Source organism: Zosterops lateralis, assembly GCF_965231275.1.
Source record: "Zosterops lateralis genome assembly, chromosome: 26".
In the NCBI taxonomy this organism is placed as follows: domain Eukaryota; kingdom Metazoa; phylum Chordata; class Aves; order Passeriformes; family Zosteropidae; genus Zosterops; species Zosterops lateralis.
The window spans coordinates 2,239,510-2,265,779 of record NC_139786.1 but is presented as its reverse complement, the minus strand read 5'-3'; the positions used below and the strand labels follow the sequence as shown (position 1 = coordinate 2,265,779).

Here is a 26,270-nt window from a genome sequence, read left to right as displayed (position 1 = left end):
GAGCTTTTCCTCTCTGGCTGCAGGGAAATCACCCCAGGAGAATTTTAGCTGAGGTGCAAACTCACCCCCCTTCCTTCCTTCCTCCCTGCAGGTCTGTGCTGAGCTGGGGCACTGCAGGAGCTGCAGTTATTGCATGATCCAATATTCCAAACCAGGCAGAAATGTCCCTGCAGAGCTGCAGCTGAGCTGGGCCATGGGCTGAGCTCTGCCCAGCTCAGTCCTGCCTTTGGTCCCCAGCAGGAGAGTCAGGACTCTGCTCCAGCAGCAACATCCTCACCAAAAATGGGATTTATCAGTGGCTGGGGAGGAGCAGCTCAAGGAACATCCACCAAAGTGCAGCCCCAGGTGGGGGGACACAGCACAATTCCAGGTGTGCAGCTTTTTCACTGCCTGCAAATTCCAGGCCCTTGTGTTTCATGCCCAGGTTTAGATAAATATGACAAATCCTTTTGTGCAGCCCCAGCTGGGCTCACCTGGGCTCCTGCAGCCCGAATTTCACCCCATTTCCACCCTGCAGGAAAGTATTTTGTCAAGTGTGGATCCGTATCTGACGATGTGCAAGAAAGAAACTCAAATTGAAAGAATGATTTTGGTAATTTAATAGAAATAAGCAACCGAAATGGGTTCCAAACAATGCTTTAAACTGAGCTAATACAACTTCTACAGCACATTCCAGAGCACTTAACAAGAAGTATTTACAGGCAGCTAAAATATTAAATAACCAGGGAAAGAAAATTTTCTGTCTTTTAATTACACACCAGCAAAAAGAACACAGGAACAGAACAATTAGAAATGATAACTTTAAAAAAAAAAAAAAAAAGTTAAATAGGATGATTCAGATAATACAATATCACAGAAACAGCACTTGGTTTGTTTTTTTATTTTTGAAGAATCATATTAAAAGATGAGGCAAGTTTATTATGTGCAAAATGAGCCCAGCCCCAGTACTGGAAGCAGGAAATAATTGAAGAACCAAAGAATGTCATGATTTAACCCTTCCAGGAGAATTTTTACATGGAAAACAAGCTTTGCACTGCACAAATCTGTATAGGATTATTTACATGTGTCCTGGTGTTCTGAGCCTTAAAAAAAATCCCTCCTTTGCAGGTGAGCACAGAGGAGCCAGACTGAATCCTGCCAAAGTCCAGCTTGTAAAATATTCCAGTACCTGTTTTGGTAGAAAAATCCTACAAATTCTAAAAGCAGCAGCCTCGAGCTGTGATTTCACTCCACAGAAAAGGCCCAAACTGCATTTCAGACATTTCACAGTTCACTTGTAATAAAGATTCCCCAAATTAACTGCAATTTTTTTTTTTTTTTTTTTTTTGGAAAGTTGATTTGATCCTGCTACACTAAAAAGCAGAGGAAAAAAAAAAAAAAAGGATCCCCACAAGGCAAGTGGAAGTAGGTGGAAGAGTTACTGCACACACACATTTTGAGAAGATAAAATAAATCACTGTACCCAAAGATACAATCCTTATGTGCCATCTGCCTAAACTGCAGCATTTACATTTTTATTTTTTAAAAAGTACCTCCATTATTTGCTCCAAAACAGCCACTTCTTAAAAAAATACGGAACTTTCCCCATTTTTTTTTTTAATAAAATGCCACACTCTATATTGTCAGGAATTGCTGCACATTTTTATTTTTTAAAAGCCAGGCTTGGTGATTTGCATACAAACTTCCCTATAAAATTGTTATCTAAAGGAAAGGATTCCTGTCGTGCTCACAAAGCAGTTTTATTGCTTTTTTTTTTTTTTTTTTTTTTTTTCTGAGGAAGAGAGTGAGAAAAAACAAGGAAAAGCCAACAGGGAAAAGCCAATTTCCCAGCACAACACACACATGGCTTGAAAAACACTGTTGCAACAACTTAAACTTTTCCAGGTCAGCCACAACCAGGTGATAAAACACAAATTCGGGCTCGTTTTAAGGATTTTTTCCATTAGTTTGAAATGTTTGCTCCAGCACAAAGAGTGTCACAGTGACATCCCACACAACATTTTTACTCCTAACTGAGCATTTCTGTTTGCAGAAGTTGGGGAAAAAAACTTTTTTTTTTTTTGCCTCATTGTGCTCTGGGTCACTTAATTCCAGCTAAATCAAAGCCCTGAGCCCATTTAGGTGCAGAATTCCCACTCAGCACCAGGAATTGCAGGGCAGGACCAGCTGTGCTGAGAGAGCAGCTCACACTGAGCATTTTCCACTCTGATTTCAAAAGCAAATTGCCTCTTCTTTCTTTGGATTAATTTAAACCTTCAGGAGCAACAAAAATTCTTGACCAAAAGAGAGACAGGGATTTTTTTGGGAGTATTTTAAATGAGAGCAGAGTCACACCAATTCCAGATTCCTCCTGCCACCCTCTGTGGGATCAGAGTTTTACAGGATTTCCTGATGGAAATTCCTCTGATTCCTCAGGTAAAACCACAGAGAGGATGCCCAGAGAATTAATGGCTCATTAATCCTAACCCCAGTAATTTGCTCCTGAATGAGTTGCAAAAACAGAGAGGCACCAAAAATTGTTTCCACTGAGCAAACCCTCCCCAGTTTCTCTGATGAACACCCAGACTGCAGGATCAGGGAAGGGATTAACAGAGTTTATCTACCCTTTCAAATAATTTCCGATAGAATTTTCAAAACAATCACTGAATTGCTGCTTTGGGGGAGTTCAAAAAAATGAAGGGGGAACGAGGAGAGGAGAATGTTTTGTTTCCTTGTGTGAAAAAAACACTTGAGGTTTCTTGCACACATTGAAAATCCTACAGAGCACTGGGGAAAGGATGGGAGGAGCAGTTTTGGAGGGTCAGTGGGGTCTGGGCAAGGGCAGAATTCAGGCTCAGTAAAGTCCAGCTCAGTAAAGTCCAGCTCAGCTGCAACTCCTGGTGTGCAGAAAATGCTGAGCAAGTTCTCCACCTGAAGAAAAGGCTGTCCCAAAACACTGGAACTGCTCTGGGGTCTGGGTGGGGAGCAGAAGATCCTGTTCCTGCCTCCCTGGAGGGTCTGGGGTGAGCCCTTCCCCCTGAGCTCTGCTGGGATCCCCCCATGCCCATCCCCAGGGTCTCTGCAGGATCCAATCCCCACCTGCAGCCCAAGGGGAAGAGCTCAAAAGGTACCACAAGTGCCATAAAAAAACCCCAAAAAACAGGAGCCCCGAGTGAAGAGAGTTCACAGAATCTTATTTTCATGATAATTTTAATGATATTCCTTTTGCAAAATGAAGCTGAGAAACTAGAAATGCATAAATAGGCAATACACAGAGCCATGAAATGATCCCTTGTCACTACCAGTGTCCTATTCACACGTCAGCCTTTCCACTGGCAAAGTTGTTGCCCTTTGTCAATTTAATGTGTTGAAGTGGAATTCCTTTTCCTTTCACATACAAACTGGTAAAAAAAAAAAAATAAAACTTAAAACAGCACTGGTAAAGTCTGAGAAATTAAAAAACACAAAGCCCAACCAGTTTTGAGTTTGAAGTGTAACATTTGAGTAAAGAAGTGAGCTGGAAGTTAAAAACATCTTCAGTCCCCTCGTTTATTGCAAAAGGGAGAATCCCAAGGTACCCAGACCTGGTTCTTCTGAAAGAAACCAAATCTGCAGTGATTTGCATAAAGATTGCTTAGAGCATTTCTCAATTTGACGTTGTGCTAAAATATTTCTCTTTACCGTGATGGCAAAGCGTGCGCAGTGCCACAGGAATTGCTTTGCTGAGCAAACCAAAGCCCAGGGATCTCCCACTGAATTGCTGGATCCACACAAAATGATGGCAAACTGAGAATCTGCCACCTCGAGCTCACTGGGTACATCAATTCTTCAACTTCCTTTAACAAGATCAATATGAAGGCCGGGAATTGTATTTATTTCTAACTTTTTGAGCTGTAACTCCTCGTGATTCCATGATTTCTAAGCAGGAATTCTGGGACTGCTGAGGTGCCCCAGGGAGTCACTGAGGGAATTGGGAAATTGTTCTGCTCTCACTCTTTGACCACAAACCACTCAAGGCCAAACCCTGTGCAAGTGTTTTGTTCAATGGATGGACAGGCAACCCAAACTCAGACTGATTCCAATCTTCCTGCACTTTTTTTTCCCTCACAAGCTGCTTCTGAAGAAAAATTCTGAGAAGTACTCTAAGAAAAAATAAGACAGAACCTCAAAAATGAATGCAATGTTAGAAATAGCATATATTACAAATCTTTTCTTGATAGGAACAATCAATAAGAATACATATTAGCTTAAAAACAGCTCAGCAAATGTTGCTGACCTGCAAGAAAATCTCAATTCACTATTTACAAATAAGACAAAGTGAATACAGGAAATTTTACACATTTGGTAGTTAATAGGTTATTGTTTGCCGAGTGGTCTATTAGAAACTGATATTTAGGAAGACTGGAAAAACACCCCAACCAGTTATTACCTCTTCAGTCTAGATTTTTAAGTACAGAAAACTTAGAGAATGAATACTGGAGAGAACATTCTGCCTCGTCAGGGGGGTCAGGGACAGATGACAACACTGAGACTTCTGCCATGGATGCCATTAAAATGTTCTGGGTACAGGACTTTTAATAAATACACCTTGTCCTACTGGAAGGGATTGGAGCCAGCAGCTTTAGCCTTTCATCTGCCAAAACCTCACATTCCTGCACTCGCCCATTCAGAACAGTTTAATGATTTTTTTTTTTTTTTCTTTCTTGTTCCTTTTTGCTATACATAAAATGGAGTAAAGAAAGCAAAATGTCAACAGTTGGAGCGACACAGGAGATCAGTTATTCACAATCCTGCTTCAATGAGATGATCAAAGCAATGACCAACACACACTTGAGTGGACACAGAGGGGATTTCAGGAGCTCTGCTCACAGTTTACACTGCAAGGTCCAAGTCACTGAGTGGCTCCAGTCCTGCAGATGGTGTCACTGCACTCTGATCTGTACATGCAACATTTCCTATCAAATCTGCTTCTCTTCAACCTTCCTCCACCTCTGTCTGTGAGAGCAGGATGAGTGTTGTCCCCTCCATCAGGAAAAGAAAGAATATAGCAAGTAATCAAGGAAAAAAAAAAAATAAAAATACAAACCACCAAAAATTTACAATACAGGTTTTTTCCCCTTTTGATGCGAATGTTTTTTCTGTACAAGTGTTTTTTGTTATCTAATACTGTTTAAAAAGCTATCAGCTTCTTCAAGATGGCCACTGCAGGCATGATAATATTCCAGGAACACTTAAATAACAGTTTTTACAATAAATTTTAGGTCCATCTCATTAGATTACTTTATATGCACTGGTCTCTCATCTGATTTTAGGCGTTTTCTACGTGGTTGTATAAAATCTTCATCGGAGTCCTCAGTTATTTCACCATCATCCTCTTCCTGCTCAAATTCAGGCAAAGGCTGGAAGGTCCTGTCTGAGTAGAGCTCTGTAAGTTTATCTTCAAAGTACAATGCAACTGCCTTCCCTGCCTGTGCTACTTCTGAATCAGCCTGTGGATGAAAGAAGACAGGAATATTCACCCGTTGGAAATGCACATCCCTTCACCAAGTGTGCATGGTCTGAAACGCTTACCTTCAAATTAATCTCTTGTGTTTCTGCATAAACTTGAACAACTTTCATCATCTAAAAAGGATACCAGAGTCAAAAGAAATGAAATTATAATCCTTTTCTAAAGTTTACTTTTAGATCGCACAGGATTTGGATGACTAAAGTCAGCCCATAACAACGACACAGTTTGTTATGGTTTGTCAGCTTTAGTTCCCAAACTCAGGCAGCAGGTTTAAAACAGTCTTAGGTGCTAAATAAACCTTCAACAGAACACACAACTTTTGTACAAGTGGCTCCCAGCCAATTTTCTACTCATGACTTGCTTTCTTCAGGATAAACTGGAGTTGCCTGGACAGGATTGTGGGAAAATCTCCTTTGGAGGGGAGATTCTTTCCTGGGGATTCCCCCACTTTGGATTTCTGCTTTGGAAAAACTTTTGGGCTTAGAGACACTCGACATGATGCTGCTGTGAGAGGTCAGAGTGACTCAACTTTTGCCATGAGCCAGGCAAACTGAAACACATTTTTTTTCTTTTTTTAAAAAGAGTAAGAAAAAAATCATCACATCCCTCAGTCTTTCCTCCCTTGTTTACTCTGGTCTCTAAGAGCTGCAGCATGTTTTCCTTCCTCTACAGTGGATGCTTCATTAATTCCCTTGATTGAGAAGTTCCCATAATTAATTAATTCATGAACCTCATACAGGGACATCAAGAAATTGGGGCTGTCAAAGTCCCAAATGCAGTTCCAGCATCACATCACTGACCCTGGTTTTTCCTAGGGAGGTTTTAATTGGAGTTTTGTGCAGTTCCTCCAGTTTCCTTTTGCTTGGGGCCAGAAATGCATCCAAAACACTGCAAGCTCAGGTTGTATTTTACAGAGAAATAAAAATATTGGCTTCTTTCTGTATTTTTACGGTCAGAAGAAAGCCATGCCCTGTGATGCCTTTTGTCATCTTTGCTTTAAAGCATCTCAGAGATCAGGAATTCTTTTAGCTCCTACTCTGTTTCAGCACAGTATCACCTTTTTTTTTTTTTTTTTTGATATCCAGATAATTTTTTCCATTGCTCCACTAGCAGTAACACTCAGGTCATTTATCTCCCCAAGCCACATTTCACATATAAGGGATATTTCATTATCTGATGGGATCATTGCAAAATTAGTAAAAAATACGACCCCATACCCAAGTTATCCACTGAAAACTGATTTTTGTGAGAGCCCAACCACCAAGGAGTTCAAGCAGGAAGGTTAATAAAAGCCATAATGGCCACAAAGCTTTGCTGGATTCAGCCTGTTTGAGATACTAAAACCAGAATATCAGAAAGGCAGATTTCTCCTCAGTAGAGGAAGTTTCTCAACAGATTCTTCCATGAGTGTAAAACAATTACCTGGGCAGCTTGAGACACTTTTAAGGACTCTTTGGTTGTCTTTAAAGCACTTCCTGAGCATTTCTACAATCAATCTGATGCACAGTAACCAGGTCACCCTGCTCCTCACTCACAGGTACCACTGAATGCATTTTAGAAGTTCCCTCTGCTCTCCCAATTTAGCTAAAAATGAGAAATTATTCTGCAATTGCCTTGAGTTTTGGTTGGTTTTTAAGTGTCTGATTCAATATCTGCTCCAAAAGCAGAAGTTACAATTGGGAGCAGAGCTTTTCACAGGATAAGCTGCACAACCAGGTTGAAAAAATTCATCTAAAATACATCAAAAATTCATCTAAAATTCATCTAAAATCACAGATGGTGTTCAGATTGGAAGTTAACATACTTCATTAAACCTTTCACAGTTCTTGAAGATCAACCGGACGTCGGCCACGAAGTCCTCGGGGGTCTGGTAGTGTTGGGAATGTTTCTTCTGCAGTTTCTTCTTCACTGTGGATAAATCCATGGGTTTCTTGATGATTTTGTAGTAGTTTGGTATCTGTAAAAAAAAACAACATTGATTTATCACTGAATGGCTACAGCTGAATTTCTACAGTGAAGGTGTCAATCCCTTCATCTCATCACACATTTCGGGCACGTTCAGCAAAGCAGAAAACAATTTCCTCAAACTGTTTAAAAAAGTTTTTTATAAGAGTGTGGAGTGACAGGACAATGGGGATTGGTTTTAAATGGAAGGAGGGTAGATTGAGATTGGAGATTGGGGAGAAATTCTTTCCTGTGAGGGTGGGGAGGCCCTGGAGGGTGCCCAGAGAAGCTGTGGATGTCCCTGGATCCTTTAAAGTGTCCCAGGCCAGGCTGGAAGGGGCTTGGAACAACCTGGGATAGTGAAAAGTGTCTCTGCCCATGGCAGGGGGTGGCACTGGATGGGCTTTAAGGTCCCTTCCAACCCAAACCACTCTGGGATTCTTTGATTCTTTCTAACCTTCAGTGTTTCCCACAGCACAGCAAAGCTTTTCACTACAGTTACTTCTTTTACAGCTGAAAACACACGAGTCAAAGCAGCTCCTTCCCTCCTCTCATTCAAAAGTTTATCCAAAAAGAAACAAAAAGCTCTCCTAAAGCATTTTGAGTTTCGTGGGTATCCTGAGACATCTCATTCAATAACTGCTGAGACATTTCATTCAATAACTGCTAATTGGGAGTATTTTTAAATATCTGTTTTTGAGACTGGGAGTGAAGCATCTGCCTGGAGAAGCTCCAGAATCAGTTTTCTCCTCTCTCAGACCCAGGAAATGCTGGATGACTGCCAGGACTTTCAGGGAGACATTCTCCTGGTGGAAGCAGTCAGTTCCTTCCCCAAATTCAGCTCCAGACTCTCAGGGCTGTTAGAATAAATATAAATCACAGGTTGTTTTTTTTTCAGGAGACTCACCGAGGCTGGGACTGGCTCCTGGAACTCAATGCTCAGCTCGTGGCAGTACAGGTAAAGCAGGAGGCGTTCACATTTCTTATAAAGAAATAAACAGGTTCAGGTTAATATTCTTCATTTATCCCCAACCCAGAGATTCATACCTCCCTACTTTAAACAGGCTTGTACTTTAAATAGGCTTAATATTAGAAAGTTAAAATGGAATCCCCTCGATTTAATTTAAAAAGGTAAAGTTCTTAGGAGGGCAGAGTTGAGAGACAGAATCCCATTTACTGTTCACAAATTTCCTCTTTGTTTTCTCCCTCCTAATCAAAAGCCTAGGGCTGAAGTCAAGCATGGAGACATGCTAATATACAGCAAAATAAAAAATAAAATGCAAACTACATCCACTTCTAGTGCTTTTGTCCAACTCCATGTAACAGAAATGGACTGAGGTGCAGATTTTTCCCCACAAGAAAATTGAACAATCTGAAAGCAGAGCCAGAGTGTTTCTATAAATCCCCTGTTGAAATATTTTTCCTTGCTTTGCTTGTAATTCCTTTAGAGGAATTTGATTTGATAATACTCTTAACACTACACAATGTTAAAAATAAAGCTAAAAATAATTCTGATTGTCAAGGTCATTAAAATGCCCCAAGAATGCATCTGAATACTCCCAGCACTTCTCACAAAATGCATTTCAACACACCAAGCTCACAGAACTATTTTATAAAGGTGACACCAATGCTGAATGCAAAGGATTTTTAATTAAGTGCATGTTAAATGATGCATTTAAATACAAAGAATGTGTTAATGCTGAATTTTAGCTCGTAAGTGATCACAGTCCCAATTCCCTGGGCACTCCCACAGCACCTGGAGATGTGGCCACAGCAGGAAAAATCTCATTAATCATTTTGGGTTGCTTTGCAAAGCCATAACTATGTTTAATTTGCTTCAGTCAAAGCCAAACCATCTCCAGTCAGAGGAGGGCAGCTGATGTGAGAAAACCCTTTTTCCTGGGAAGGAGATTCCTGCGGGTTTGAGACCCACCCTTTGGTCCACAGGACTCAGGCCTTGTGCTGTTTTCCCCTTCTTGCTGTGCTGGGAATTGTCACAATCATATTCCACTTCAGGTTTGCTCAGGTCTCTGCAGAATGTACATATCCACTCTCCACTAAAGAGAAAAACACAGTTATTGCAGACATCCAGGGATAAATTCTCATCAGTGATGGCTACAAATGGATTTTACTCACTCTTAAAGATTGACATTCTACTGCAGCAAAGACTTGGACACCCAAAGCTAAGGAATGACCCTTAATGCTCACAATAATTCTGCCAGTCAAAGCTATTTTTCATGCCCTCACATGATGCTTTGGAACACTTTTCTCACCTTGCCTTAAAACGAACTTTACACAACAGAATGGCATTGTGAGACTTTACACAGATAAACAGATTGGGATTCTGTTATCAGATAAACCCTGATCAGCTACACACAAACAACTTAGGCAATGTCCTATTTGTGTAGTATAAAAAACCACCCAGAACAAGCTGCTTTTGGAGGAAACACCAATTTGGGTCCCGTGCACCATCTCATGTTAAATATCTCCAGTACCTGGGGAAGCTGAGGAGCGTGGGGACGTGACAGGTGAGGTGGAACACCTTGGGGCACTTCTCACAGCACAGCAGGTCCCCTCCATTCTGGCACACAGCACACCAGTCCTCGTTGGGATCATCATCCTTGTTGTTCCCTTCTCCTGCCGCTCGTGCCGAGCGGTGCATGAGGCTCCGCACCGGCGACTTCCCGTTCACCAGGCCGTGCCCGGACTGTTTGCAGCTCTCACTCAGCTCTGCTGGCTCTGTCTTTACGTGGTTTTCCAGGCTTCCCAAAGCTTCCAGTTCACTCTCCAGGTGTAAGTTGGTGGATAGTGGTGGTGTCAGGCTGCTCTCGGGGCTGCTGAGCTGGAGTGAAAGCAGCACAGGGAAAATCAGAGTTGATTTGACAGCAGCATCTTCCTGCCTGTTGTGGTGGAATTTAAAAGTCTCCCACCATTCAAAGGTACCATGTTCACATCCCAAAAACTATGCAAAATCATGAGGAAGAGCTGAGCTGCACACAAAACTGCTTTTCCACATGTTCTTTCTTTGAAGAACACATTCATTTCTTCTGATATTTAACATGAGAAATGCTCTAACAAGCCAAACACACTAAGTCATTAAAAGCTGTTAATGACAACTTCATTTTCATTAGGAAAAATCCTCCACTCCACCACCCTGCTCCCTGTACACACTCCTGTTCAATCAAGCATAGCTGGGAAACACTGAAAAATATTCATTTGCTAATTATTTGATTTATACTTTGGTCTAAGAACATCTGACTGACTGGAGGTTTTCTGAATTGCAATTACCTATGTGGGAATGTCTACTATCAATGGTGACTCAGAGCTTTTATTAATTAGGGATTAAAAGCAGCAAATGACACTTCATTTTAATTATTAAAGGTTAAATTTACATTACAGGCCACCTTGTGCCTGGCAGAGCATTACCATGAAGAAAATATAGAATGAACAGAAAATAGAATGAAGCTTTAGAGTAAAAATATTGGATTTTTTTTATCTTTCCAAATTCTTAAACGTGCTGCCAGGAAAACCACAACACACTGGGCATAAACTAACTTTACCATGCAAGCACTCCTTCTGCCATCCTCTGTTTTTTCCTGCTTTACTGCTCCTGAGAAACTGCAGATCTCTTCCTCTGTGCCTGGCTCTTGTTTTACTTTCACTTGGTCAGCCTTGAAGCCAAGGCCAGTTTTGTCAGCAGTTCTGCCCGAGGAGCCACAGCTGCAAACACATCAGCACAGCATGAGATAAATAACAGGTTAAATCAACAGGGCAAAGAAATTCAGGTAACTGTTTCCCAAAAGAAAAGCAAAAGGGTGTCAGAACATTTATAACAGTTCCAATTTACAAGACACGGGAGAATCATAGTGCAGGGAAAAAAATTAAAAATACAAATCTTCATGTAAGCATTCCTTGCTCACAGTTATGACAAAACACAATTTGCCAATTCTTTTTTTTGGAATTCTTCATCCTTGATTTTTTTTTTTTATTTTTTAGCCTGACAGTGTTAATGTGACACTCACCTTCCTCTGCTGCCTGTGCTGGAGGTGCTGGGGGGCCTCACAGGAGTGTGGGAGTTGGATAAACCTGCCAAGAAGCAGCACAAAAATTGATTTGGTACAAATTTACATTCACTGACTAGTGCTGAGTAACCCCAGAACTGCTGCAGGAATATTCTCATTTATTAAGTCACCTAAGGCAGCTGTTCTCTCCTCTTTTGATCACAACAAATCTAGCACATCACATTAAATAAAAAAGTGACAACACACAGTTCTTAGAGTGCCAGTAATTATTTTACCTAATCCAAACTGTGCTAAAGCCTTAAGCCCATTACATCCTCAAGTTTTATGCACTGAGAGCCAACAAAAAAAGTCCAAAAAGCAACTTCTGCATGGTTTGCATGAAGGTTTTGAGAAACACAGGCCTCCCCACCCTCACAGGGAAGGATTTCCTCTTACTGAACTGAAATAATCTTTTTACTCATAGCAATAGACATTTTCATTGTTTAAGTAACTCAGAATTAGGTACTGGAATAAATAAAGTCACAAGTGCATAAGAAAAGCTCTACCATTAATTAGTTCTGCTCAGAATGACCCTGCCAGTGTCTCTGTATGGATCTGAATATTGCATCAATGTGCTGGCAGTTTGTTATTATAAAGACATTTCTGATGGAGGGTAAAATTTAAATTTCCAGCAGAATCTATTTCTGAGCAAAACAAATTTGAAATAAAACATCTCTTCCCTTCTGGCAGGAAGGGAAAGCAATTATTTTCAACTTAAATAGCAGAAATACCAATCACTTTGTGGAATCTCTAGAAAAACCCATCAGATTTACCTGAAGACCCTGGAGACAGAGCTGAAGGTCCTGGGGAGGGATTCATGGTGCTCGTAGGCTGTGGGGGGAGGTGGCTGCCTGTGATGTATCTACTGAGCAGATTATCTAAACTACTGGAACCAGCATCTTCCAGCTAAGGAGGAAAAAACAAAAAATTCCAGTCAGAGAGGTTTAAATCAACTCTCATACCAGTTCCACACCTTTAAACTGTGATCAGTATCTTCACTGGAATTCCCTCTCCCTACAAGGATTCAGGACATCAGTAAATATTTTTAATCAGACTGTCAAATCAGAAAATTTCAAGTAAAGTTTTTTTCAAAAGCTCCTAAATCTGAGTTTTTCCAGTATGACCTTGGGCAGCACTTACACAAAGTCACTGCAAACTCTCTGGTTCCCAGCTGCTCTGTGTGTTAGGCATGAATTACCAGATTACTGAGGCTGCAGAATTTATTCCATAATGAAGATGTGAAGGGAAACCACAATCTTGTCTTTCCTTAACGTGATGGGAAATCTCCCACTCACTCCTCAAACAGATTTTAGTACCTGTTAAACCCAAGGAAACAGGGATCCTGTTGCTATAACTGCCTAAATTGTTAAATGTGTTAAATGCAATAATGGGTTTGAAACACGCTGAATTCTAAGTGGGTTTTAATGACTGTGCTTGAAGGACTAACACTTCTTATCCAATAAATCCAACTAAAATCCAGAACATGAACAGGAATAAAAAGAAGAGTATCTTAGCAGGATTCTGCATTTTCAGTGCACCTGGAAGTCCCATGGTAATGCTTTGGACTATCTCAAAATTTCTAATTTGGTGTGTGATGAGCTTCACATACTCAGCTGAATCTTGTGGAAGAAAGGAAGTGAACACAGTACTTGAGATTAATTAGAGTCTTAATTTTACTACAGGACATATTAAATATTGATTAATCTGAGGGTTACCAGGTGGAGCAGGTCAACCCTCTATGGATAAAACAACTGAATGTCTAAGAGAAGGAACCCTGGGCACTGAGAATTTTAGATTTTCTGTGCTGACAGGCACTGACCTCCAAAAAAACATTACATTAGACCTGAGGCCATGAAAAAGGCTTCCAAAATTGATTAACAGCACTGGGATTGTGGGTGTGGAGTTTGAAAATAAGTGTGTGATATCACAGGGTGGAAAACAGAGTTCAAGGTTTTAGAATATAGTAATATATATGAAAAGCAGGTGGAAGTTTTAGGGTGGAGGCTGAGTCCTTTTTTACCTTCTTCTTCATGGTCTGGGTGGTGTTTTGTAATTGGGTAGAAAAGCCCACATTGTGGGCCACAGGTGGTTGATTATTGGATTAAAAGTAAAAAAATATTTAGGTGTCATTTCTTAATTAGACTGTTTATCCTTAAAAGGCCTTGTTAAGAAAGAGAGAGCAGCCATTTTTTACTTTGTTAACTGGAAGGGCTGGAGAACTCACAGCTTGTGAGATTACAAAATATAGATAGAAATTAATAAACATCTGAGTCCAAACACAAAATATCATCTGTTACAGTTCTGGTTTCTTTTTCTCTGCCCAGGTCAGGATTAAGACATGGGAAATGAAGGTTTTTGAGTTCAGACTTGGCTGTTTATAGTTTCTTATCTCTTCACAGACTCACAAGGCATGAGCTGTAACTAGCAAGATAAGGGAACAGAGGTAAAATGGAGAGTTCTAACTCTTTCCAAGGTATTTTAAATGCTAATTACCCAATAACGAGGTGACACCTCTATTATTTATATTTCTGACCCAAAAATGACCACACAAGGCCTGCAATGAGGACCTTTCTCACCCAATTACAGAAAACCACACAAAACCATGAAGAAGAAGGAAGAAGAAGGTAAAAAAAGAACAATTAACCTCCACCCTTAAAGTCTCCACCTTGCTCCACATATATTACTAAATACCAAAACCTTAAAATCTAAATTTCCATTAATTCCAACACCATCTTGAGCATTTAATCCTGACTCTAGCAGGAAAGAAGATAAAAAGCAACAGAAGATTTTAATTCTACAATTTTAGATGGTTAAAAAAAATCATCTAAATTACGCCATTCCATGGCCAAGCCCTGGTGTGGACTCAATAATTTCTGAGCTAGCTCTTCTCAAGGGAAACTTTTCAACAGCTTTTCTTTTTCCCAAAACAACCTTGTGTAAACAATATTCCTTTCCCATAACAACAGGAGTTGGTTGCTATTTCTGTTATTCAGCCAAGGGAGAGGAGTCACTTCTATAGACCAATGGTGTGTCTTAGAATAGCGTGTTATAAAAGGGATGAACAAATTGTAAATAAAACCTTCTGATTTGTATTTGGAGACAACTATCTTTATTTCATGACACCTTGGTACCTGGTGAGTGTCAAAGCAGGGAGGGAGGGGATCAATGAGCACCCACCTGGATGGGAGGGATGTCCGGCAGCGAGGGCAGGTTCTCCGGGTTGGTGACGGACGGGATGAGCTCGATGGCCGACACGGAGGGGCTGGTGGGGCCGCGGTTGGCGCTGGCCATGGTGGCCGTGGTGGGGCTGGTGGGGTTGATGGTGGTGTTGTGCACGGAGACCACCGGGAAGGGCCCGGCGTGCCCGGGGTTGGAGTGCTGGGGAGACACAAGACACCGGCGTTGGGTCGCGGGGACGCCGCGGCTTCTCGGCGCCGACGCCGCCCCAAAGGGAGAGACCTCAACCCAACGGGGGCAAAGCTCACGCTCACAGCTAGCACAGCTCCTGCCAGCACTGAGGGCAGAGCAACTCTTATACTCTTCTTCACTTGGAAAGGAAAAGGATACTTTATGTGGCTTGGTTTTTTAACAGACAGCACTTTCTTCCACCAAATTGTTTTGTATAGAGTTGTGTTTTCTTAAAGAAAACTTTCCACTTCCTTCAAAGAGAGCTTTTGCATTTGCAAAAATTGCCTAATTTTTTTTTTTTAAGATAAAAGTAACTGTTTTGAGTAATATAAAGTCACTTTTGGTATTTCAGTCACGTTAACATTCATTGTCAAGGATTTTTATTCTTAATGGCATGCAGAGCTCTGCATCAATGCTTCAGGTGTGAATTTAAAAACACTTCAGCAGCTGATTTAATCAAAACCCCTCGACTACATCACTTTGAACTTCACTATTCTCTAATAAACCTCTGAATGTTCTTTTCAGCTGAATGCCACTGAAAAGTGCAAAAAGAAACGTTTTGCTTCCCAGAACTAAGCTGTGATACAGACACCGGATTTCATTTCCACCCCTAAGGTTTGAATTTCCTTACGTTCAGCAAAACTGTCACAGCACAGTAATGCAACATGGAACAGAAGCATATCAATGTGTGTAGCTGTGAGCTACAGGGGGACAGATAAACACATTTACAGCTGGAGGTACCATCTACTGGAATGAAATCTGGCACAATGGCACAAATGAAGCGTGTACACAGGATATACTTGTCTTTGAAGGTGAGGTTGCATCATGGAGTATTGAGGTCCATTGTGGCGTGGGATTCCTGGAATACGAGCAGCATTCTGAGCCATTCTCATCTGATGTGCTTGGAAAGCCCCACAGTTCATGTTACCCCTCTGCATGGTCTGCATGCTGATCAACCTGGGAGGCTGCAAGGGTTTGGGTTTTTTAAAATTTGTGCTTTTAACATGGAGAAAAGAAGCCCATCTCTTTCCACAGCAGTAGTAACATAACATCAAGCAAAGCCAATAGCCGTCACATTAAAGCATCTCAAATCTCAAAAGACTTTAGTCTATAAATTGCTTTGTAAGTTTAGATTCGACAGGGCAATTTTAAAATCTCAGTGTTATGGGTGAAATAAGGTGAAATAAGAACACAAAGGACTCACCTGCTGCTGCAGGACTTGGGGGCTGCTCTGCCTGGGCACGGATGCAGATGGCTGGGCCATCCTCATCTGCTGCAGCTGCTGGTGTTTTTGGGCATACACTTGCTGCTGCATGTGCTGCAGTCGTAGCTGGGCCAGATTGATTTGTCCTGGAGTTTTGCTGATGTGGTTTGTTCCTGGAGGAGTTTGCCCAACCACTACATTGGGAGTGTAACTAGGGGCTGGTTTATTTTCAATGACCAGGTTACCTAAAAAAACAAACAAACAAAAAAAAAAACCCAAAAGAAGCAATCAATAGTTAGATCTCATCATCCCCCAAAGCCTGGAATATTTAGATGTTTCTAATGCAGTTTTCTCAGCACAATTTAAGCTGAAAATTCCCCTTTATGTCTTCAATACATGACAAAAGCAAAAAGAGAACTCGGAATACAAGAACTACAAGAAAAATTAAAACATGGTCTGGGAGGGAAGAGTGAAAGAACTAGAACTGCACAACCTAAAAGCCACAACAAACAAAAATGACCTCTGTGTGTTCACAAGAAACTGACAAGATGAGAAATGAAACAGAAAACAAACATGTTGAGCATAAAATTTTGAAGTCTAAAGAAGCAAAGCCTGGGAAGAAATATGGGACTGTCCCACCACTGAGTGACTCTGAACAGGTTCTACAAACACAACACAAAACTCTGCTACAAGCAAGTCCTGTCTTGTTCCAATGTCACTGACCATGCTGCCTCTCCAGATAACTCCTATTTTTATATGGAAAGGCAAAATGTTGATTTTTGACTGTGAATGTGGACTCAGTGGAATCTGCATGTCCCTTTTTATTAAGGTTGGCAATTTCCTTTCTGTTTCCTGTTTGCCCCTAAAGACAGGAACACCCCAACCTGGATGGTGGACTCAGAGCAAGGTGTGAGTATACACAAACCAGGTATTTTTATCAGATTTTCTGTGAGATTTTTATCCAACAGAGTAGTTCACAAACAGGTGCTAACAGGTATCTGTGTCTCACTGTGCTCTGCTCTCTTCTCTCATTCAAAACCTGTACTTTGCAAACTCTAAGTGATTATATTGAATATATTGAATATGGCACAAATCCAATGTCCAATCCAGAGAAGTTGTGGATGCCCCAGCCCTGGAATTGTCCCAGGCCAGGCTGGACAGGGCTTGGAGCAACCTGGGATAGTGGAAGATGTCCCTGCCCATGGCTGGGGGTGGAATGAGATGATGTTTAAGGTCCCTTTCAACCCAAACCACCCTGTGATTAGGGCTCCTAGAACCATTCCCACTGGAAAACAATATCCATTTAGAGAAAGCTTTGCTAATAGAAAGAACAAAGCAGGAAAGGAGGATAATCAGGACTGGACGGGTTATGCATTAAGAGACATATTTCACTGCACTCACTCCTGTTGGATGAATATCCTCAACTCAACAAAGTTTTCTCAATATCAGAGAATAAACAAACAGAGTTTTCTCACCCAAATTGACAACATTCTTGGCCCAGAAGGTGGGGTCACAATGGAAGCGGATGGCTCCGTTGGCAGCGGGGACGGGATCGCACCGAGCCTTCAGGATGTGCCTCAGCTGGAATGTTATCTGAGACAGAACAAAAACTCTGCTGTCACACAGAAACGAACAATGAGAAACAACAAATGTGTGTCTGCACACAGAGTTCAGGCCACGGAACACCAACAAGGACTGGCAGCAGCAGGTTTGGTTCATAGCCTGGAAAATTCTCAACTCATCAGGAAAATCCCACGTTGTACAAATTCTTTACTCAGAGGATGGCAGAGCAGCACTGTTACACCACAACATCACTGCAATGACTCCAGTGAAACACTGAGGTGCCTTCACAGAGCTGACCCCATTCCCTAAACCCTTATGGTACAGAGTGAATTGTTGCACAATTACTTGGCTCTGTCTGAAGATATGGTGCCATGAAGGGCCATGGAACAACTGGGTGTAGCCTTTGGATTAGCAACATTTGACCCCATTAGTGTTTTAATCTCACTCTGGATATATTTGATTCCCCTGCCCCTCTGTGTTTGTGGCTCAGGACACATTCCCAGACTGAGAAAGTTGGTGTCAGAATGATGGTCTGTATTTGCATGGTGAGCACTGCCCTGGCCTGCAGGTGAATGACCTGCACATGCAGAACTGGGTGGATTCATGTCAATAAAAGTGAATTACCCTTTGGCTACCAACACTTGACTTTGTGTTTTATCTCACCCTGGGAATATTGGAACTTTTCTCCTCTCTGCACACAGGGATAGGGACGGAACTGCAGAGTCAGGTCTGTGAAGCCACACGAGGGCACTTTATTCTGCTGGAGAGCAGGGGCTTGAGGTCAGACCTCACTGGGGGCTGCAGCTTCTTCCTCAGGAGCAGCAGAGGGACAGCTCTGACCTCTGTGAGCAGGGACAGGACCTCCAGCAGGGCTGGAGCTGTGTGGTGCTCAGCCTGGAGGAGACTCAGGGGAGACCTCGTTTGGGTTACAGCTTCCTCATGGGGGGAAGAGGAGGAGCAGATGCTGATCTCTGTGAACAGGGACAGGACCCAGGGAAGGGCTGGAGCTGTGCCAGGGGAGTTTAGGTTGGTTATTAGGGAAAGATTATTCCCCCAGAGGATGCTGAGCACTGCCCAGGCTCCCCAGGGAATGGGCACAGCCCCGAGGCTGCCAGAGACAGTTTGGATAATGCTCTCAGGGATGCCCAGGGTGAGATTTTTGGGGCTCTCTCTGCAGGGCAGGGGTTTGGATGATCCCTGAGGGTGATTCCCTCCCAGCTGAGGACACCCCAGACTCCCAGGAACCCCTCACCAGGCGTTTGCTGTAGAGCAGGGCAGTGCTGCTCCCGCTGGCAATGGCCCAGTTGGTGAAGTTCATGACGTGCTTCACCTGCCGGGACAGACCAGTGATGTCGTTCTGCTGCTGGAGCAGCTTCATCTGCCTCTCCTTGGTCACATTCTGCAAAGAAACAGAGACTTTATTACTACTTTTTATTTATTATTATTACTTATTATTTATTATTATTGTTTAGGTTTATTCCTATTTTCAAGACCTAGGAGGAAAATGCAAACTCGCTGTCAGGTTTTGGATCAAAAGGAAAATGTCCCGAGAAAATTTTAATAAATGCTGGGTAAAAAGAAAAGCCAAACTTCATGGAATTTTATATTATTTCTCTTACTAATGATCAAGTCATTTTGTTCTTCCAGGAATATTCGATTTCTTTCCCAAATAATTGTTCCTTAACCAGGAAAAATCTATTGTGATTCATCTGATCTTAAATCTTTCACGGCAGGCTGGGCCATATGCACTGAACCAACTTCTTACAAGGGATTTCCTCTCCTCACATAAAACGGTCATAATAAGTTAATTTTTCATGGATTTTAATAAAAGCCAGAATGCAATTACTCAGAATGTGCCATCTGGAAAGGATGCTTGAACTCGTGGTCTCCTTTATGATGCTGTATTATATATATTTATTTTAAATACCAGCATTACACCTTATTGTACAAATACATGAGATTGCTCTGTCTGTTCTTTTATGAACTTTAAATTTGAGGAAATTTAGGGAAATTTGAGACAACTGTTAAATTATACACACCTTAGAATTATATTCAATGTTATAATTCAGAAATATGGCAAACAGCACATGAAAAGGAGATTTTCAGACACTTCTTTACAATGAGCTCAATTCTGAATACGAGGCACAGACACAAAACTGAAGCTTTAATGAGAGGAGAAATGAGATTTAACTCCAGCACAGCACTCAGAGGCAGCTCAGCACCTGCAGTCCCTCCAAACAAACCATTTTCAAATGGAAATCCTCAACAGGGAACTGGAAACTCAACACAACCATTGCTTTTTATTTCAAGTGTACCTCAAGGTGCTGTAGGAGAGATTTTCCCTTTTTATTGATTTCATTGATGAGAGTGAATATAGCCACTTTGATTTCCTGTTCCACTCGTTTGTTGGTTTCATTTACTTCTTTTATCCTAAAAAAACAAACAAACAAAAAAGCAATGGGTTGTCAGTCACTTTCCACTTCACTGCCAAATACAAATTCACAACTTGTTTTAATTCAAATAGTGTGAAATCCTTGTAGTTTACACACTTTGTATAGAGAAATAACCAGCCAAAAAACACATGTGTCTGTATGTCCATTTATATATTTATATCCAAATCAGGTCATTCACTATGAAAAATTTATATCTGATGCTTTAAAGGTAATTTATATTAAGCAGAAAAGAAATCAACCCCCTGAATTTCAAATTAATTCCTCTCTTGTAACAAAAAAGTTATTACAGAGCTGTAATTAATACACATTAAAGACAAACATTTCATTAATGATGTGTCTGATATTAGTCTATTAGTCTCTTGTGATTTACTACCACTAGCTGTCAGATTTTTATACCCTCTTCATTTTTCCTCAGTTTTAGTGCATTTTCAGCTTCTTCAAACTCAAACAGATCACCTTGAGCTCTGCCCACAGAATTTGAAACACTGAATTTCTTAAACTCGTGAAAATTCTGGATTTATTTGGTCCCACACTGCCTTCATCTAACAAGACCACACTGCAGCACAATTATTTGTCATGAGTCAATGTAAAGATTTAAATTGTCTTTTTTGGAAGAGGTTTTTTGCTGCCAGATCAAAGATCTGATGTCACTCACAGCACCAACACTCACTGATGATGAACTGCTGGGCTCAAAGCCCTTTAAGGCACCTGGGACACACTTGGTTTTTCATGACACCACAACCTGGTCTCCTACTCCAAAAAAACACCCAACCAACCCTTCATTAACTCCAGGGCATCCACCCTTGGCTTTGGCACCCAACAATTATTCCAGCAGAGCTGTTCCTTCAACACTTTCGTGCTCCACCATCACAGGCAATGACCATTTCCTGCCAACACTGACAACAAATTGTAGTAAAACTTTATTTTTCCTGTTCCCTGAAGTTTTTAGGATGATGGATTTTGTGTCCTGCACAGCAGCAAAGCAGTGGAATGAATTGTCTCAGCAGAAAATTGAGATCCTGACACAACTCAATCCCACACTGCAGAAATTCACTGAATTCAAAAACTCTTGGGCAAAAAAAAACCCCCCACCATTACAATGTGTAATTATAATTACTCATATGTGCATCACCCCATCCCTGGCCTGGAATTCCTATCAGAGAAATGTTTTCTGGCATTTCTTGAGCTCTCAGTTTAATTATTGCCTATGTGACTGTGTTTCTGTCTCTCCAAGTGTGTAAAAATTCTGTGTTTCACAATGGTGTTGTGTTTTGGGTCTTTTCAAAGACTGCCATCGAAAATTAGCACATAAAAATATCAATTTTCACTGCTTCCCTCTTCACACATTTGCCTCTGTCATGCTGTATTTTCTTCCTCCCTTACACTGCTTTTTTTTATTATTATTATTTTATTTTTTAAATGTAGATGACACCACAAGGAGTTAAAAATTTGCATCAGAACTTCTCTTTCTATCTTTGCTGCACATCCTCCTCCTGCCCCTGGGTACTTTCCACCCCCAGATGTGTCATTTTGCAAATGACCTAAAAGCTGCAGAAAAAAAACCCACTGAGAACTGGGGTGGAATTCCCTGAGCAGCAGCACAACCACATCACCCAAGTGGGTGCAAAACCAGCAGAGACAACCTGCTCCCTCTGCCTCTACATTGGGTATTTAATGTGAGGTTGAATTTCAGATAACCCTGGAAATCTTTAAGTGAAGCTACTTAAAAAAAAAAACCAAAAAACAACAAAACCCCAATCAAAACCCCATAACCGACCACAGTTTCCTATTCAAATTCACACCAAGTTTTTGTTACACAGTTGTCAGATGCCTTCAGCAGAAACATTATAATATTTTTAACATTTCAACCTTTTTTTTACCTAGAGCTAACTTAGAAGAAAACCATAGGATGGGTTTTCTTGCTTTTTTATTTATTTTTTTCTCCCCCATCCCCAAAGTGTAAGAAATCAACTTTGATTCTACTCGAAGTTGTCACAAAGGAAATAATCTTTAACATTTATTTCTTGTTACAACTTCCAAGAGATGCAGAGTCTTGTAGGGAAGGAAATAAACATTATGAATAGTAATTAAGATACAGAATTAACTCCAGTTGTGTTATTCTAATCCCACCATTCATTAAAAGGCAGTGAACTAGAGCTGATCATTTTGGGGAACTCACCTATTTTGAACTTGGGCAGCTGCAAAATTTACATAATTCTTCTTCTCGAGAAGTTTGGCCAACAGGTTCTCAATTGCACCTTTCTGGTTCTGAAAAGCTTCTTCCAGGAACTGGTACCTTTTCAACAAGAGAAGACACTGGTTATTACCACAGGGCACTGGGATGGAACTCAGGGTTCCCAGTTCAGGTGCAAAGCCATGAAATTATGAAAAAATATGACAAAACACTAATAAAAATCTGACTCTGCATACTCTGACCAGTGTGCAAAATGCTGATAAAGTCCTTTGCTAATGGCCAGAAGACTGAAATTCTGTAGGAAATTATCAATTCCAAAACCACACAGGGATGCACTGCCACATTTCCCAGGCCATGGAACAGGAGTTTTGAGTTTGAAGAGGAAAATGCAGCTTAAAACATTAAAGAACACCAAAAACCACCCCCTAAACTATCCCAAATTTCCCAGATTTTCAGCTGAGATGACACTGCTCATATTTGACTGCATTAATTTAATCTGGAGAAAATTCCCCTATTAAAAAACTTGGGAGTTTTTTCCACCTCTGCCACTTCCAAGGGAAGAAGGAAGAACATTTCCTTCCAAGCTCCTCATTAAACAGCTGCTACCAAAGGTACTTTCCATTATCTCAGCTGAAAAGAGGGCAAGTACCAACACTGAGGGAAAAAAAACAGAATTAGGTGGTTTTTTCCTAACATTTTGGAATTATCAATGCAACAGAAACAAAATGCCTCTGAATTAAGCAGCTGCACATTTCCATCTTTTCTCATCAATTGTTCAAAATCCAGGATCCTTAACAGTCATTTTGTAAGTCTTGTCTTTGCAATAAAGAAATGTCATATTTCTGAAATATAATTTGTTAATAACAGGGGAAACTCAAGGTCTCAGAACACTTTGGCAATGTTTTCTCAATATTCAAATTGGAAGAAAATTCCTGCAATTAATGAAGCAACCTACATTATCTCCCAAAGAAAATGGAAAAGAAAGTAGGTGTTGTCTTCTGCCACAATCCAACAGGAAAATCTGTCTGGATTGTCATCAAACTCACAGCAAAACAGTATTTTTTTTATTTAAATGATTCACAATGATGATAACAGGGATTCAGACAAAGAACATCATTCGCAACAAAAACAACTTTACTCCTGTTAATTCAGTTTGTACTAGAAACAGCCTCTTCAGTCTCAGTGTTGGAATTTTGCTTTTTCTAAGAACAAGTCTAAAGTTCTTGCAGCAGCACGAGATTTTAGATACTATAATACAAAAAAAGAATAGCATTCTTAATGCCAAGTGACAGCAAAATTTTAAATATTTGGGAGCTGCTGATTTTCTGAAATATTTTCATTAAATTCAAACTCATATTTCAACTTGAAGGAGAAATTAAAAATCACATTCAGCTTGTGCTGCTAAAATTTTGCTGCAGGTCTTGCTACAACCAAAATACTTTTCTTTTTTCCAGTATTGTACTTCCAGTTTCCCGAGTGTGTGGACTGGAAACTACCCAAATCAGAGGGATCACAGAACATCAGGCTGCTAAAAGAATTGTCAATTTTCTACAGAATTCCCAACAATCCCTGCCCCAGGAACTGGAGGATCTTTAAGGTCTCTTACAACCCCAAACTATTCTGGAATTCTGTGACTGAAACTCTGACTCTACTGAAATGGTGATTCCCCCTCCTTTGGTGTGAACTGTTGGGATTTCAGGTAAGAAAAAAATAATCAGGGGATTAAAATCAATTATTTTTCCATTTGGCATGACTTTCCACAAAACCTCAGCTGCGCTTCAAGCAGACAAAGCAGTGCCTTAATCATCTGTAATTCACACCTGCACACAGAACCATGTGGAAAGAATATTCTACAAGAAAAAGGCACATTAATAACAATAAATTCTCCTTCTGGAAGAGCACAGGGAAGTAGGACAAGATCCACTTGTTAATCCATTAGCAACATGCACAAAACAGATGGAAAGGAAATCAACTGGACCAAGTTAGTGAATTTGTCCCAGGAGAGCACCCTGTGTGACATCCAGGATATTTTATGATCAAGAACACAGCAGGAATAGTTGAGGGTGTTAGTAATTTAATAATAATAATTTCAAAAGTGAAAGTTCTCCACAGGCTGCTGTAGCAGTCTGAGAATAATCACTGCTCTGAGAAAAACAGGAGTAAATTCAATATTACACCTTTACAGAGAGGAGTTAAGGAAAAGCAGTGGTTGATAAATGTGTTACCCCCAGATTCTCTATCATAACACTGAAAAATATTTGTTCAGACATTCAAGCAACTACACGACAGAGCTGCTAGAGAGCAGGAAGTTGGAATGTGTCTTAAAAAATTCCCAACTCTTTTTCTAGCAGCGTTTCTTTTTACCTGGAATGAGGCAACTTTTAACCAACTAAACCCAAACCATTTTTCCCCTCTCTGCACTAGAATATACTAAATTAAGAGGCAAAATTTAGACTTTCCTTTACAAAATTCCCCTGAAGACTGTTGCACAATCAAATATGGCCTTTCAGAAAATTACCTCAGCCGTGACTCACTCTATCACTTTTGTTTCTTTTACAGGACCAGGTGTTCAGAGCTGCAGAAATTTCCACTCAAGTCCTGAACAAAGTGGCAGCACTGGGAACTGCCAGGCAAATTAACACACCAAACCTCCTCAGCTTATCTTGGTTTGAATCTCAAGAAACTTGAAAAATCTCAACCAACTGACCAAGTTGTCATCACTCCACACACAGGTTTTCTCCTTTGCAAGAAGGGATGGTTTCAGTCCAACAAGGAGTAAATGCTGCAGGATTTCCAACACAACTGGTTCACATCAATGCCATTTCATCCTCTGAGACAGCACAGCACAGGAGTTAAAACACGGGAGGAATATTTGTACCTGTGTTCTTTGTGCTCCAGTAACTGACAGTCTCTGCATGTCAGCCTGTCACAGGTTTCACAGAAAAGTTTTAACTGCTCTTGTTTGTGGACAGGGCAGAAAACAGGACGTTGACCAGATGCTCCCACGGCCTCTGTTTTTAAAAATAAACCATTGGTGCATTTTAAAATAAAATTGAGACAATTTGAAGAGCAAAAGAACTGATTTCCAGTAACAACCAAGAGCTTGGCAAAGGCACCTCCAGATCTGTTCTCAGGCTAAAGTCACTGTGAGTACACCAGGTCAGGGGTTGCACTGGATGATCTCAGAGGGATTTCCCAACCTTCATGACTCTGTGATTTACAGTGCCACTGTTTAATAGCTGGTTTCACTTTATTCATTCAAGGAGAAGGAGGATTTCCTTTTTTTTTCTCCTCACCCAAAAGGCCCTGTAAGGCTGCACACAAACACCAGCACGGTGTATCTGTGTTTATAATTTAATTCCATATTTATTTTCACCTCTGACACACTGAAGAATGGGTCAAACCTCTTAAACCTTTTTACTTTTTACCCCCTGAGTTTTCTAGGTTATCCCTTCAAACACTTATCACCTCATTTAGTCCAACACAACTAAAGTGGGAACTGCAAAGCAAATATTTCCTGTGTTAAGAGTTACTTAAACCCCCAAATAATAAATAATGGTAAAAAAAATAGTTCTGGGTTTACTAAAAAAGTGTTCTGAAGATATTTTGAGTTTAGCAAAGAGGAAAGCAGCCTTTGGAAGGTACAGCAGGGAGGGTTTAAAACATTTCCCTCACTCTTTAATGTTTCTGAAGCTGGTTATAACATGCAAGTTATTGTGAAGAAAGAGCTGATGAACCTACAGCTGCCACTCACTGAGAGAAATTTAAAAGTCTCCAGGGCACATCTTTGAGTCTAAGAAGAAGAAAAAAAACAGTGACCAGCCCTTCCCCACAATCCCAATAAATAAAATTTCTGAGAGAAAATTTAATTTATTGGAACAGTCACTTTTTAGCCCCTTCCCAGGAGGTTTCAAAGGGAAAACTGAGCTGTAACATCACACTGAGAGTCACAATT

General features: G+C 40.7%; 1 protein-coding gene across 2 annotated transcripts in view; it reads right to left on the bottom strand.

Moving 5' to 3' along the window:
- Window positions 1–575: 575 nt before the first annotated feature.
- TRIM33 (tripartite motif containing 33) overlaps window positions 576–26,270 on the bottom strand; it is a gene marked incomplete at its 5' end in the record, with an annotated part of 39,346 nt that continues 13,651 nt past the window's right edge. The window contains 17 exons of one of the 2 annotated variants that reach the window (XM_083878554.1): window positions 576–5,468; window positions 5,551–5,601; window positions 7,293–7,445; window positions 8,340–8,414; window positions 9,366–9,489; window positions 9,928–10,274; window positions 10,993–11,152; window positions 11,455–11,518; window positions 12,267–12,399; window positions 14,671–14,871; window positions 15,702–15,866; window positions 16,106–16,350; window positions 17,581–17,698; window positions 18,921–19,067; window positions 19,984–20,098; window positions 22,301–22,417; window positions 25,194–25,326. In XM_083878554.1, the coding sequence (XP_083734680.1) occupies window positions 5,256–5,468; window positions 5,551–5,601; window positions 7,293–7,445; window positions 8,340–8,414; window positions 9,366–9,489; window positions 9,928–10,274; window positions 10,993–11,152; window positions 11,455–11,518; window positions 12,267–12,399; window positions 14,671–14,871; window positions 15,702–15,866; window positions 16,106–16,350; window positions 17,581–17,698; window positions 18,921–19,067; window positions 19,984–20,098; window positions 22,301–22,417; window positions 25,194–25,326 (2,561 nt within the window). In that variant the 3' untranslated portion in view covers window positions 576–5,255. The remainder of the gene's footprint in view (window positions 5,469–5,550; window positions 5,602–7,292; window positions 7,446–8,339; window positions 8,415–9,365; window positions 9,490–9,927; window positions 10,275–10,992; window positions 11,153–11,454; window positions 11,519–12,266; window positions 12,400–14,670; window positions 14,872–15,701; window positions 15,867–16,105; window positions 16,351–17,580; window positions 17,699–18,920; window positions 19,068–19,983; window positions 20,099–22,300; window positions 22,418–25,193; window positions 25,327–26,270) is intronic. The other variant, XM_083878555.1, reaches the window with a different exon arrangement.